The sequence below is a fragment of the Empidonax traillii genome, unplaced genomic scaffold, assembly GCF_003031625.1.
Source record: "Empidonax traillii isolate 1590-97213 ecotype Southwest subspecies unplaced genomic scaffold, ASM303162v1 scaffold242:size1152717, whole genome shotgun sequence".
Classification (NCBI taxonomy): domain Eukaryota; kingdom Metazoa; phylum Chordata; class Aves; order Passeriformes; family Tyrannidae; genus Empidonax; species Empidonax traillii.
In genome coordinates, this window is record NW_020955435.1 from 224,788 (window position 1) to 238,563 (window position 13,776).

Here is a 13,776-nt window from a genome sequence, read left to right on the forward strand (position 1 = left end):
CTTTGAAAGCTCTGAAGGCTTTTCTGCCTGGATTGAAAGCTCCTTTTCTCTCTCTGGCAGTTGTGGTGCATTTGCCTTCTTGATGGCAGCATCACAAAGTTGATGGGACACTGCTGGTCTGGGCCTCCTCGCTGCTCACTGTGTGGCAAAGCAGCAAGGACAGCCAGACCTGTCCTTGCACAGGGCTGGGAAAACAAGTGTTGGCTGGAATACGTGTTGGTTGTACTTGGTGAGAGGAGCTGTGTTCTGGAGGCACCAAAGGGTCTGGATGTGGACGAGGGGACAGTGCAGAGCTGTCAGTTATTCTGCAGAAAACCCAAGGTAACTTTAGCCTTCTTCTGAAGGCTGTGTAGGAAGTGAATATATAAATATATATAGGATCATGGAATAGTTTGAGTTGGAAGAGACCTTAAAGCTCATCTCATTCCGTCCCTTGCCATGGACAGGGACACCTTCCACTATTCCAGGTTGCTCCAAGCCCTGTCCAACCTGACACTTCCAGGGATGGGGCAGTCACAGCTTCTCTGGGCAACCTGTGCCAGGGCCTCCCCACCCTCACAGTAAAAGAATTTTTCTGTATATCTAACCTAAATTTCCACTCTCTCAATTTGTAGCCATTACTTCTTGTCCTATCACTGCAATTCCCGATGAAGAGTCCAGTCCCTCTCCAGCTTCCCTGCAGGCTCCCTTCAGATCCTGGCAGGTGCTGTGAGGTACCCACACAACCTCCTCTTCTGCCCAGCTTTCTCACCCTGTCAACTTCATAAGGACCCATGCAGCATTCTGAACTTCACAGCTTGTCCGTAATCCTTTGGAATCCAAATAAACTGCCCAGGCTTGCTGGCCCAACACCTGTGCCCGCTGACGGGCTGTGCCAGCAGGGCTTACCCAAACCTCCAGAGATTTGGTGCCAGAGGCTCCCTCACACACAGGCATGGGACACGTCCTGCTTAGCAGGAACCCATTGGATTTTTCCAGTCCTGATACTATCAAATTCTTGTTGTGTGTCACGGTACAAGGGGTATGTGTTAAATCTATTTTGAAAGCATTCTAAAGGGATGAGCACAGACTCTTTTTAGCTCAGCAATGTTTGTGCAGTATTAGGAGAAAAACCAAGTAATGTTTTTCTTCCCTTGTTTTTAAGGAAACATGATATGTGAGGGGTGGAACAATGCTTTGTTTCAGGAAATGTTATCCGTTTCCATTGTAGGGCTAGATGGATTCTGTTTTTAAATGTGGCATTTTAAAGAGAACGAACTCTATGATGTTATAAAGACATGGAAAATTGATTCTTCATTAGGGGTGGAGAAAGTGATTATCACTGTGTGCTTTCTCTGATAATATCTGATAGTCCCCTTCTCTCCTGCTATATTCAGCTTGTTTAGTTGTCAGGCGTTGTCAGACTAAATTGCTAAAAATAACAAATAAGGGGGAGGCTCTGCTGGGCAGCTCTGTCTGCTGTGTGCCACTGAATTTAGCTCCTTCGGGAAAAGGGCAAAAGCAACCTGCAGCTTTCTGGTTGAATTGGATTTTGGTTTTAAACTCTGACCACAACATAGCTGTGTGCTTGTTTTCCCAGGCAGTTCCTTCACATGTCTGTGGGAGGCTGAAAGTTTACTGCTGCAGAGTTTGGCTGGTTGGTTTCTTCTCTGGCTGCCTGGAGCAGAAAATACGATCGAAAAAGCTGGAGGGGTTGATTTCTAATTCAGAAATTCTTCACATGAACCCTAAACCGCCATGTCCAGTTTCCCTGTCCCACAGAAAAAATGTCTTTGCTCTCACTCCTGGTGGGGGAAGGAACACTGTGCTCTCAAGCACTGCTGTGCTCCACCTTGAAAGCCTCAGGTGGTGTTCGAGGAGCTGGTGAAGTTACAAAGTGAGTGATTACAAAGCCTTGTGGTGAGCACAGACTTCTTCCCCGGTGCTGTCTGAGCTCAAACTCGCTCATGCTGTGGCTTCCATTTCTCTAATCTTCTTTCTCTGGGAGCTTTAAAATGGCTTTGCCGCAGCCCCGGGGCGCAGTGGTGGTGCCCCCGCCCTCGAGGAGTCTGGTGGTTGCCTCAGCAGTGTTTTCTTAGCCTGTGGGAACAAAGATTTCGGCAGGCGAGGTGTGGCTGGGCAGAAGCGCTGGAGCCTGAGGCAGGTACGGCTGGGATGGACCTGCCGGGCTCACACGTGCTCCAGGGGCAGCTCTTTCCATCATTTCTCACTAAAAACCCCTCAACACGGAGGCCAATTCTGTGGGTGGCTTCAACGAGGTGAAAACGAGTCTCTTGAGATCTGTGGTGCTCCTTGCAGACCGCAAGTGCCCGTCAGAAGGTAGCAGTTGTTGGGACGTTCCTGAGTCAGAGCAGTTTCTTCCAGGGATTTACAGCACAGAGGTTCTCACCCCGTGGTTGGCTCGGGGTAGGCCACTGCCCAGGAATGTGTAGTGGGCTTTTTGACTAAACAGGGGGAAAATAAAGAATGCTTCTGTTTGCTTTGGAGAGGAGAAGCCTCAAGAATAACCGTCTGTGCATTGGCCTGGAGCAGATTTGACTCTGGATGAAGGTGCTGTTCTCCCATTCCATTGCTGGCTTATGTGCACGTACTGGGGACAGCATTTTAAACACACCTTGTCACAGAAGTTGCCCCTTGTTTCATAGGCAGGGTCAGTCCCTCTGCTTGCTGTAGAGGGAAGCAGGACCCCTGATGTGGAGACAAGTGGAGTACAGAAGTGAATTTACTTTTTCATTTGGGCTTGTATGGACTTTCTAGGAGGAAGCTGTGGGAGCTCCACAACTGATGGTTGCTGGTGTGAAAATGAGCTAAAGACCCTTGCCAGGCCCTCAGTGGGGACCAGGCCAGGCAATACCCTGCATCTTGCATGGCTCTGGGTGTGTGAGGCAGCTGTGGCTGTCTGGGCAGGTCCCTCTGGACACAGACATTTGGACCTGATGACGTTCCCGGGAAACGTGTTTCATCTGGGCTCTGTTGGCTGGTGTCCTCCAAGCCTAAGTCTGTGCCCTCACTGAGGGCTTGCTCCTGCATTTCAGGCTGCAAAGCTGGAGGCTTAACTTGCTTTCTGAGGACATGGGTGGTCCAGCTGCCTGCCTGAGCTTGCTATCAGCTGTGGAGCATCCACAGGCACTCCTGTGGGAGAGCAGAGCCTGCATGGGCAGAGCTGTTACCAGTGGTCTGCCCTCCACGAGAGCCTTGTTTTGAAGAAGGGAGTAGCCAAAGCTCTTTTTTTTTTTTTCCTATAGGTCTGGTCTGGCTGTACTACAGGGAGGAGAATCTGTGCTCTCATTCCTGATTTTTGAAATGAAAAATACTCTGAGCAGGGAGAAAAAAAAATAGGCTTTAGAATGATAAAACTGCGAGGAGGTTGAGAGTGTAATGGTAACATGAAGAACGGGCCTTCACAGCTGGGAGGAATCTCTGACTTCATTCCTTAAAGCTCAGAGCCTTGTGGTCAGTCTGACTGTTATTTGTCAAAAGTGAGGGTGGCAAAAGGGTTGTATCTGAACTTCATGGGTGTTTTGGGCTGTTTCTCTGTTGTCTGGTTGAGTAATCTCTCATCCCAGACAGGTGGAAGTAGGTTGTGTGCAGCGAGCACCTTGCAGCTCTTAAAGGCAACAAGTGCTCCTCAGTCCTTGCAGGGAAGGAGGTGGACTTGTTTAAATACTGGCTCGTACTCCTCTGTTGGATTTGTTTGATAAAGATCAAATAACAGTATGTTCTGCTTTGAAAATTGTGTAAGAAGCTCGTCATGTGTTAAATAGTGCACAAATCACTGGTTACAAAACACGAGGTTGGAATCTTAAGAGGCGCAGGGAAAAGAAACCCTCACATTGCCGAGGGGATTCCCAGCTCTCCGGAAGGGTCATCCACGGCCTTAGACCTGGGATGGCTAATCAAAACTTTAATATCTCACCACATTTTTGTGAAGAATGGTTGTGGGGTGATGCTGATGTGAGTGGAATGACGTGTATCTATATCATCACATGTGTGGGTATGCATTGGCAAGGCTGGATCTCCTCTCTGGACCAATCATTCACCGCAACAAGTTTTTCAAACTCGCAGATTTTTGCAAGCGGTTGCTTAATTAGTAATTCTTTGTTAGTCTTCCCTGCACTGCAGACTGCAAAGTAAGCACACAAACCAGCTGAGAGGGCAAAGGCTTCATGAAGGGAGAACTGGAATTTGATGACTCTTTGCTTTCACTGTTCCTACTTTTATTTTTGGGTGGATAATTGTAGATTTTAAAAGCAGGAGAGTAATTAAATGGGGGCTGTTTGCTTCCTTTCTTTTAGGGGCTAGTTCTAGACATGCTTTCAAAATAAAGGTATCCCAGAACTCGTTTTAGGGGTTTTTTTGGGGGAAGGGTTGCTCTTGATTTATAAAAACCCCAAACAACTCTCTTTTCAAGCAACTGTTGCCAGTACACTCACATTCCTTTGTAATTCAGAGGAAAGTGAAATACATTATGATTAATTAAAAAAACCACTTCTGCTGCTGTCTTTAAATGGTTTTGTCCATCCAGGAGCCTACATTTAGTCATCCGGGTCTGAGAACCGTGTCTTGTTTCCTCTGATTAGCATTAAACTGCCTTTATGATTACACTGAAATTTTAACACCGAGTTGGTCGATAAGTCTGTCTTTGTCATTGTAGAGCAGGGTCTGATTCATTGTCAAAGCTCTCCTTTGTGCTTATGGCTGCAAAAGTATCCCAAGCAACGAGCCGAGCTGGATGCGGGTCCCTCTCCAAATTCCTCCTTGCATGAGTAATGGTTAGTCACAAACCCAGCACTGCTGTCCCTGCCTTAGTCACCAGCCCCTGCAGTGGCTCCTGGCTGGCCTTTGTGCCAGGCAGCTCTGGGGAGGGGGATTATTTGTGCCCGATAAACCTCCGTCCCGCTTCCATCTCCTCCTCCTCCTCCTCCTCCATCTCGCCTGGGGAGAACAGGAAACGATTATTTGGAGAGCGTGCTCCTGCCTGTCAGGGAGCCCTGACCCAGCCCTGAGTCAGCTTTACAAAGCCACACCTTGCTGCCAGGTATGCGGGGCAACCCTCCTGCTTCCTGCTGGCCCCGTGCCCGGCTCACCCCCTGCTCTGCTGGTAACCTGTTGGTAGTGACCACGTGGCTGCTTTGGGTTCAGGGAGGTCTGAATTCGAGGGGGGACGCTGCCTGGCTGGGAGCCCACACCATCTTTTTGTTGCTGATTTGTCTTTGAAATGTATGGAAGCAATTTTTCTTTTTGAAGTGGCCTTTGCCTGGCCGGGAGGGCTGAAAGGTGTGGTGTGGTTTTTTAGAAGTCCTACTGCCAGGAGGTGTCCTGGTGAGCCACACTGGCTCTGCAGGACCACAGAAACCGAGGCACTGGGTTAGGGAACTTACCACATTTTGCAAGAGGCGGTTTGGTGAGGGACGCTTCCGCCGAAACGCAGCGGGGGGGTTTCAGCACCGGGGTGAGTTTCTCCTCCCCAGGTTCTCTGGGTTTGACCTGACTGTGCTGTCGTAAGCCTGGTTAGGCTGCAGTATCCGACCTGGAGCAACATATCCCTGGAAGCTGTTCTAAAAGGGGAATTGTGCCAAGAAGGGGTGTCCCGAAAGGAATCCTCCTCTGGGCTGATAATACATTTCTGCTGCCACCTACTGAAAGGTTCCCACCGGTTTGCTTTTGAGGTAGTTCACATCAGGGTAGGGTGCAGGAGTTCACTGGAGTAATCCTCATTTCCCAGTCACAAAGAGCAACTGTCTCCTCCTCTACTGGAAGCGCTGTCCTGTGGCTTGGGACAGTGGGTCCCTGCAGCTGCCACAGGGCTGGGGTTGGGGCGGGAAGTCCTCCTGCCTGCCAGCCTTTCTGCCCCTTCCTCTCTTGAAGGTACCAAGTGTAGAAGGCAGTGGGAGCTTTCCCAAATTAGCTTTTTCCTCAGTATTTCGAGGCACTTTGATAATGGTGGGGGAACCCTGCTGGTTGTGCTGTGGTAGGATTGGGACACAATAAAGGTGGATTTGCACCAGCGGTTCTGTAAGCAGGTGCTTCTGAAGATCCTCCTGAGTTGGCAAATGCACTTGTATGTTTGATGTCCTCTCTTACACTCAAATGCAGATGGTTCTGAAGTGACCGAGGGTCCCCGTTACCTTGTGGAAGGGGAAACCCAAGGGTCTGAATCATTACTTCTCCTCTTAGGTAAATGACATCATGATGCTTCTGTCAGCAGCTGTCGTCAGAAACCAGCTGGGCTCCCTTCCTATTGCACATCATTCACTCTTGAGCAAACTCTGGGCAACTTCCTGAGAGCAATAACTCTGCTTGGAAAGTCTTGGAGTGGATCTAAATATTTGGTGGTTGCTGTAGAGTGCTAATTCCCAGTGTGTACATGTGCCACAGCGTTGGACTGGGTGAGGACCAGTGCTGGGTGGACCCATCAGGGCGTAGGGCTGCCTGCAGACCCACCCCGCCCCGTTGCCAGTGCCCACTATTTTGGCTTCTCCCAAGGAAGAGGAGCAGCTAGCTGGGTGCTGTTCAGCAGGTTCACCTCCTTCCCGTTTATGGGCTCCGAGTGAAATCCCGTTACACAGAGCACACATCCTCGGCACGTCCTCTCAGGCTGACTGAGATGTTTGCTTTGCTCAGGGTGCACGACTTGGAGCACTGTTCTCTGCAGGGGGTTTGGGCATTTCCAGCCCCCTGAGCCACAGTGGTGACCCCAAGAGCGAGGGCAGCTCGGGCTGCCCCTTCTGCCTTGCCCCCTGCACGTGGGCAGCACGTGGGCAACACGACTTGCCTTCCTCCTAGGAAAGATCCTTCTGCAGCCACCCACGTGCTCCCAGCTCTAGCTCAGGATCTGTTGATCCCTTTCCCGCAGAGCCCTTGGGGAATTCCAGAAATGGTTCGAGTTAACTTTGGGGGATACAGAAGCTCTTGGCTCGCAGCAGGTTTTTTGGGACGGTGTCACAAGATGAGCTGTGTCAGGGCTCCTGTTTGAGGCACTGCCTCATGCCTGGGGACTGCAGCGTTCCTCGATGGGAGCCTTCTGAGCCTGAGAGTGGGATGCCAGAATCCGGTGGCTGGTAGCCAAGCAGGCTGTGATCCACAGGGAGGTGTTCCCTGGGAAAGGGACCTGCCACCTCTCTTTGTTCTCACAGGCTGGGTGTAAAACAAGTCCATAGAAAAACAGTTTAAAAAGCAAAAAACAAACAACAAAGGAGGGAAAGAAGAAAGAACAGGCTGAAATGAGTAGGCCTGTTCCAATACTAGATCCTGACATTTCCATGGGAACAGTTTTGTTTGGGCTTAAGCAGATCTGTGTTTGCGGGTCAAGGGTTGAGCCTCTTGCTGAGGTGATGTGAGAGAAATGGTATTTGAAGAGCAAAAGTCGACCTTGAGTGATAAACCATGACTTGACACAGGAAACTCACCTGTGAGCAGGAGGTGAACCACGGCATGGATGGGCAGGGCTGCTGTGCCTGTTCCCACAGGGAGCACAGGGCTGTTTGGGAATGCTGGGCCATGCTGTGCTGAACCACCGGCTCGAGGCAAGGCCCTGCCGCATGCGGGGCTGGCGGTGCCTGACCAGCTCTCCCTGAAGGCAGAGGTGTCTGAATCACAGCGCTGGAGGGAAGACAGCGCTTTGATCATCAAAAGCCCATCCAAGAGGAGCTGATTAATAGTTTTTTGTTGCTGTGGAATCTGTGGATGCTGGCTCTTTAATCTGCCAGGAATGCGAGGTCCGGGTGCGTCATCTCGTGAAGCACCAGCTTCTCCAGCAGCATGATGCAACGGGAGTAGAGGTGGGAGGCTGGAGCAGGAGGTGGCTTCCCCGCCGTGTCAAAAGGCCACGGGCCACTTCTGTTAACCACAACTGCTTTTCTTCTTCGGGTGTGAGCTGTAATTGTGTTTGCATTCGATGGAGTCTTTCCGCAGCCGCTGCCAAAAGCAAACAGCGCGGAGCTGGTCGGGGCACGAGCTCTGCTCGTGATGGGGAGCGAAGGGCAAGGGAGAGCCCAGGCACGGGGTGATGGCAGGGGCGAGTCTCCTGGCCTTGTTTGGCTGTACCCACCTGTGCCAGGCTGTGCAGGTTGGCTGTGCTGGCACGCCTTGCTCGGAACGTGCGCGGCGAGGGCTGGCTCGTGGTGCTGCCTGCACGGCCCAGCCGAGCTGGTGCTTCCAGGAGTGTGTGCTTCCTACACCAGCTGGGGCTGGTGGCAGTCCCCCAGAGCTGTGGCTTACAGTCCCCCAGAGCTTCCCAGGACACGGCAGTGGGCGTTGCATCCCAACAGGGCTGTTGGATATCAGCTCCCTGCCCTCCCCTCTTCTCTGCTCCCTCCTTTCAGGCAGGGCTGGAGCTGCCACATCCTATGAGGAGAGGCTGAGGGAGCTGGGGTTGTTAAGTTTGGAGAAGAGTAGGCTTGGGGAGACCTCATCACTCTCTACAACTTCCTGAGAGGAGGTTGTAGCCAGGTGGGAGTTGGTCTCTTCTACCAGGAACCAGCAGTAGGACAAGAGGACATGGTCTTGAACTGCACCAGGGGAGGTTTAGGTTGGTATTAGGAAGAAATTCTTTACAGAGAGAGTGTTTGGACATTGGATGGGCTGCCCAGGGAGGTGGTGGATTCACCATCCCTGAAGGTATTGAAGAAAAGATTAGACATGTCACTCAGTGCTGTAGTCTGGGTGACAAGGTGGTGTTTGGTCAAAGGTTGGACTTGATGATCTTGGGGGTCTTTTCCAGCCTAGTTGATTCTGTGATTCTGTTGGTGGAGCTGTGGGCTGCACAGCCGCCCTTCCTCCTGGGAAGGGTTCCTGGGAGATGCACGTGTTGCCTGTTGGATGGGGCTGTGTGAGCGGCCAGTCCTATTTTTGGCTGCATCTCTGACGACAGGGGAGGTGGTGTTTTTACTCCATGCAGCTGTACTGACCACACACAGGTTCACCCCTTGCCCCACACACCTGGTTTAGGGAGGCTACAGGAAGCCTTGGAAGTGGGGAAGGCTCCCAAGAGCTTGACAGGGAGAGTTTGGGCCAGGTTGGTGGCACATCTGCAGTCAGGGAGAAGAGGTGCAGGTCCCAGCTCCCAGGCCTCCAGGAGGTGATGGGAGGCCCAGCCTGTGGGGTTGGCTCTGCTGCCCAAGGAGGAGTTCTTGGTCATCTCTTCCATCCCAGTGCCAGGCAGTCATTAGCATGGCAAGCCTGCTTCCAGAAAGCAGATTTAGGTGAGAACACTTCCTCTGGGGCTAGTTTTGAGACAGATCATCAGGGCTGTGGTTTGTCTCGTTCCCAAGTGCTGCAGCCCTTCCTGGCTGGGGAAAGGACTGTTGCTGGCAGTAGGATCAGCTTAAAGAAATTGGGAAACTGCAGGCTGGGAGACATTGACTGCACTGGCTTTTTGGGGGCATCTTCCATGGTTTTGCACCCTGTCAGTTGTTCTGCAGGAGGCCCAGACCTCGCTGGGTTGTGGCAGTGGCTCTGTGTTGGTCTCTTGTCTCAGTGCAGATGGCAGAGCCCCTTCTATGAGGAGCAGGAGAGGATCAGGGGGCTGTCACCACAGATAAGAGAGTGGATGAGAGCTGGTGGGGGGCCTGTGGTGGGAACACATGAGGATGCAAGAGCTTGTCCTGTGCTGGGGCGGGTCGGCTTGGATCGGTTTTGGGGTGTGTGCAAAGTACGCTGTCCACCTGGAAATGTGTAGTTGCAATTAATTTTCCCTTCCCATGTGCCCTCTTCCATGCAGCTTCCAGCTCCCTTTTCTCACTCTGTGGGGGAGAAGCTTCTCCAGCTCTGACAGGACCTGCAGCCCTGGGTCATCCCTCCCTGTTTGAGTGAGCTGTGCCTGGGTCATGGGAACACACTGGCCTTTTCCCGGGAGCTGGCAGGTGTTGGTCAGAAGCTGTTCCTCTGAAATGGGCTTCAGTAACACCCCACAAGTGTGTTCTGCGCTGTGGTAAAACAAATCTCTGGCAAGTGGCTGTGGGAGTCGTCCCCAGGAGGAGGAACCGGCCCCCTGGGCTGACACATCAGCTGCTTCCTGCCGTGCCCTCCGTGTTTCCTCATCACTGCCTTGCCACACTCCCGGGGTGACTGCAGGGGGACAGACCCCGGGGCAGTGCCCGGCCTCCTGCAGAGCCTGACCCAGCCAGGAGCTGGGGCTTTTCTGGGAGCTCAGTGTCATGTGGCAGCTTCCCTTCACCACCTTCCCCAAGCCAGTCTCCTCTCTCTGTCCTTCCCTGGATTTCTGTGGCTCAGGCAGGGGCATCTGGGGCTGGTTTGGGTGCCCACTTTAGGTGGCCAGAGGTCCACAGAGGCTGGGGGCAGCTTAGGGCACTGGTGTGGTGAGTGGGCAGGAGCAGCTCGCAGGTCATGCAGCCACCAAAGCCAGTGGGCAGCCAGTGCTGCCGTGTCCCCTGGGGCTGCTGCCGTGTCCCCTGGGGCTCCTGACTGGTGAGCACTGGAGCTACAGCTCTAGAGGTGAAATCAGAGGCTGCAGACAGCAGCATTCCACCTCTGGGTTCACGAGGGACCCAAACTAGCAGTGCAGTCCTGGCGTTGCACTGGGAATTCCCGCGGGCTGTGTTTGCTGTGGCAGCAGAGGAGGATCACCTGGAGGGGCGAACACACCTTCCCAGGGAAATGCATCAGCTCCAAGGGAGCTGAGGTTAAGCCCAAACCAGGGACTCAGAGGACAAAGGGTTAACCGGGGCTGCAAGTCCAGGCCGAGTGAATGAAATGAAAGCTGTGAGCTGGGGAAGCCGGAGGTGGGGTTTGGGATGCGGGATGGCGTTCAGGGAACAGATACCACCAGCCTGGCAGGTCTGGCTGGACCGGAACAGCCTCCAGCGTGACTTCAGAGCTGCGCTGCCGTGTCTCGGGGCTCTGTGTGAGTAGGCAGAGCGTGTGTCAGCCCTCGCTCGGCGGGAGAGACGGAGTTTCCTGTCTAGACCCCCGTAATCGCGGCGAGGAGGGGTTTGCACGCTGCAGGCTCCTGCTGCTCCTCCGGTGATTACCGAAGCAGAAGCCGGGCTGCAGTTCCCGGGGAAGGAACACCTCGTTTGTGCCACGTGTCTCGGAAAATGTGGCTCCCGTCTGCTTCTCGCTGCCCGCGATCCGGGGGTCGGGGTGGGAGCCAGCTGACCGTGCTGGCTCCGGCAGGACTCAGTGGGGAGTTTGCAGCCCCCCCAGCTGCGGGTGCAGGGCTCACCTGATGCTCAAGCCGTGCTCCTGGAGCCTCCAGGGATGGGATTCCCTGGACGCTGCTTCTGGGAGGAAGGAGTAAAAGTATGGGGGCCAGCCCAGATCCTCTCATCCCCGACACTGTGTGACCAAGGAGAGTGACTGAGGGAAAGAGAAATTTCCCTCAGTCCTCACCTGCCTCTGGCTGCACAGAAATGGCATTAAACCCTGTGCCTTTGCCGTGGGCTGTGCATGTCCCTGTTCAGGAAGGGGCACTGTGGGTCCATGGGGGACGTGGCAGGGGAGAGGGCAGAAAGGCAGAACCATTTTACAGACTTATTTAATGGTGTTAAAAATGGTTTTAGTAATAAATGATCGACCAGAAGTCATCTCCACTGCTGCCACTCTGCTCTGGTCAGCAGAGCTCGGACCCACGAAGGTTTTCCAGGACCTGTGACCTCTTGCAGCCTTCAGGCTCAGTTCCCTCTGTGTGAAATCCCTCAAGGCCTGTCCGGGCAGTGTGGGGACAGTGTGGTGGTGACAGAGTCACTTGTGTGTCACTGACTCACTGACAGTGGGAACCCGTGGCTGCTCTTCCTCCCCCTGTGGTTTCCTCAAAAGCAGTTCCTGTAAGCGAGAGGGACCCTGGGAGAGGGAGAAGGGGCCCTTCCATGCCTGTACCCCTGGCCCTGGATGTCAACAACAACCTTTGGTGTTTAAATAAAAACCCTTCAGCCTTTAGCAGCAGGGCTGGGATGGTTGTCCTCATGGCATGGGCATTCCAGCTGCGTGTGCAGCCATGTCACAGCAGGGGATGGAGGGACAGTGATGGCAGCAGGACTGCTGCTCCATGGGCTAATGGGATTCTTGGCACTGCAGGTCCCAGCTCCTGGGGGTTCCTGGGCAGCATCAGCAGTTCTTGCCCTTCACCTGTGCTAGGTTTGGGTGGGCTTTGGGGGCCATTCCTGCCATCCTGGGCTCCTGGCACTCACCTCCTAGGAAGGTGCCCATGGCAGGATGGTCTGGGCTGAGACCTGGACTTGGAATTTAATAACAGTCCTGCCAGTGCTTATCAATACAAGCTCCCTGGGCTTGTGTGGGGCTGTGACCCCCGTGGGGCAGGGGGAACACTGTGCCAGTGTCCCCCCGCCCCTTGTGAGGACAGCAGACCCTGTGCCAGCGGTGCTGCAGGTGCCACTGAGGGCGAGTCCAGCTCTGGGGAGATTCCCAAGGCCCCCCATCTGGCCATGGAAGGGGCCCACCCCTGCTCACAGCAACGCTGCCGGAGGAGACTGTTGTGTCTGTTGTTTGGAAACCCAGAGAAAATAGTCAGGAGAGCCAAGTGCTGATTTTTCCAGTCACAGAGGAGCACCCAGACTAGCAGGAAAAAACGCTGCATGCTGAATTCCTATCTTGGGATGCACGGCTTGGGGCTGCTTCCCTGCCAAGCCCAGCCTAATTACAGATGATTAAGGAAACACACGTATTTGGTGACTATGCCAGGGAATTTCTGATAGAAAGGAGGGTCTGGGGTTAGAAAATGACCCAGCTGGGAAGAAGAGGAAGGCTTTTGCTGTGTCTCCATAAGGAGGCCTTAGTATGTCAGTCCCTCTCTGGGGCTCCAGGAGTTACAGGATCTGATTTGATTTCCTTCCTCACTGTGGTTCATATCTCCCACTTTTTTTGCAGGGGAGGTTCCAGAGGGAACAAAATTCAAAGTCTGTGTAAAACGTTACCACTGCCCCTGTGCCTCTGGGAATGTGTAACCACTGTCCCCTCGTGGGGACACTGTCAGGGTGTGGTGTGGCTGAGCCAGCTCTGCCTTGGGCCCTGGTGTGTGCTGGCGGTCCCTGACTCTCCTCTGCTTTCTGCCTTGCAGCAGAAGAAGTCGTACCTGGAGCGGAGTGTGAAGGAAGCAGAAGACAATATCCGGGAGATGCTGATGGCCCGCAGGGCACAGTAGTGGCCCCCCTGGGTGCCCTGGGCTGATCCCCACAGCCTGCCCCCTCCTTCCCCACCTCAATAAACTCGTGTCTGTCTGGCTGCTCTCCCGGTGGGGTGTGGTGGGATGTGGGGCTGCCCTGGAGCAGCTGTACCCCCGTCCTGCAGACACCCCCTGAGTGCTGCCTGGTGTGGGCACCGGGGAGGCTGGGGGAGGGATCCTGCTGGAGAGCAGCAGTGGGGGAAGAGGGAGGTGGGGAGGGCTGGCACGGGCACAGACATGGGCATGGAACATGACATGGGCATGGACAGGGATGCGGGTGTGGGCATGGAACACAGACATGGGCATAGGCCCAGCCAGCCCATGCTGGGTGGTAATTCCCACTGTCCCAGGCCGTTCCCACTCTCCTGGGCCGTTCCAGCTGTCCTGGTCATTCCTGCTCTCCCAGGCCATTCCCACTGTCCTGGGCCATTCCCTGTCTCCCGTGCCATTCCCCCTCTCCCATGTCATTCCCTCTCTCCCATGCCATTCCCTCTCTCCCATGCCATTCCCTCTCTCCCATGCCATTCCCTGTCTCCTGTGCCACTCCCTCTCTCCCATTCCATTCCGTCTCCCGTTCCATTCCCTGTCTCCCGTGTCATTCCCCCTCTCCCATTCCATTCCGTCTCCCGTTCCAT

The 13,776-nt window shown here is 53.9% G+C and overlaps 1 protein-coding gene across 1 annotated transcript in view; it reads left to right on the plus strand.

Annotated features, from left to right (window-relative positions):
* The window catches only part of PFDN1 (prefoldin subunit 1), a 32,198-nt gene extending 19,000 nt beyond the window's left edge, over positions 1-13,198 (plus strand). The window contains exon 4 of the mRNA XM_027888610.1: positions 13,037-13,198. Within this exon, the coding sequence (XP_027744411.1) occupies positions 13,037-13,120 (84 nt within the window). The 3' untranslated portion in view covers positions 13,121-13,198. The remainder of the gene's footprint in view (positions 1-13,036) is intronic.
* The last annotated feature ends 578 nt before the right edge of the window (positions 13,199-13,776 follow it).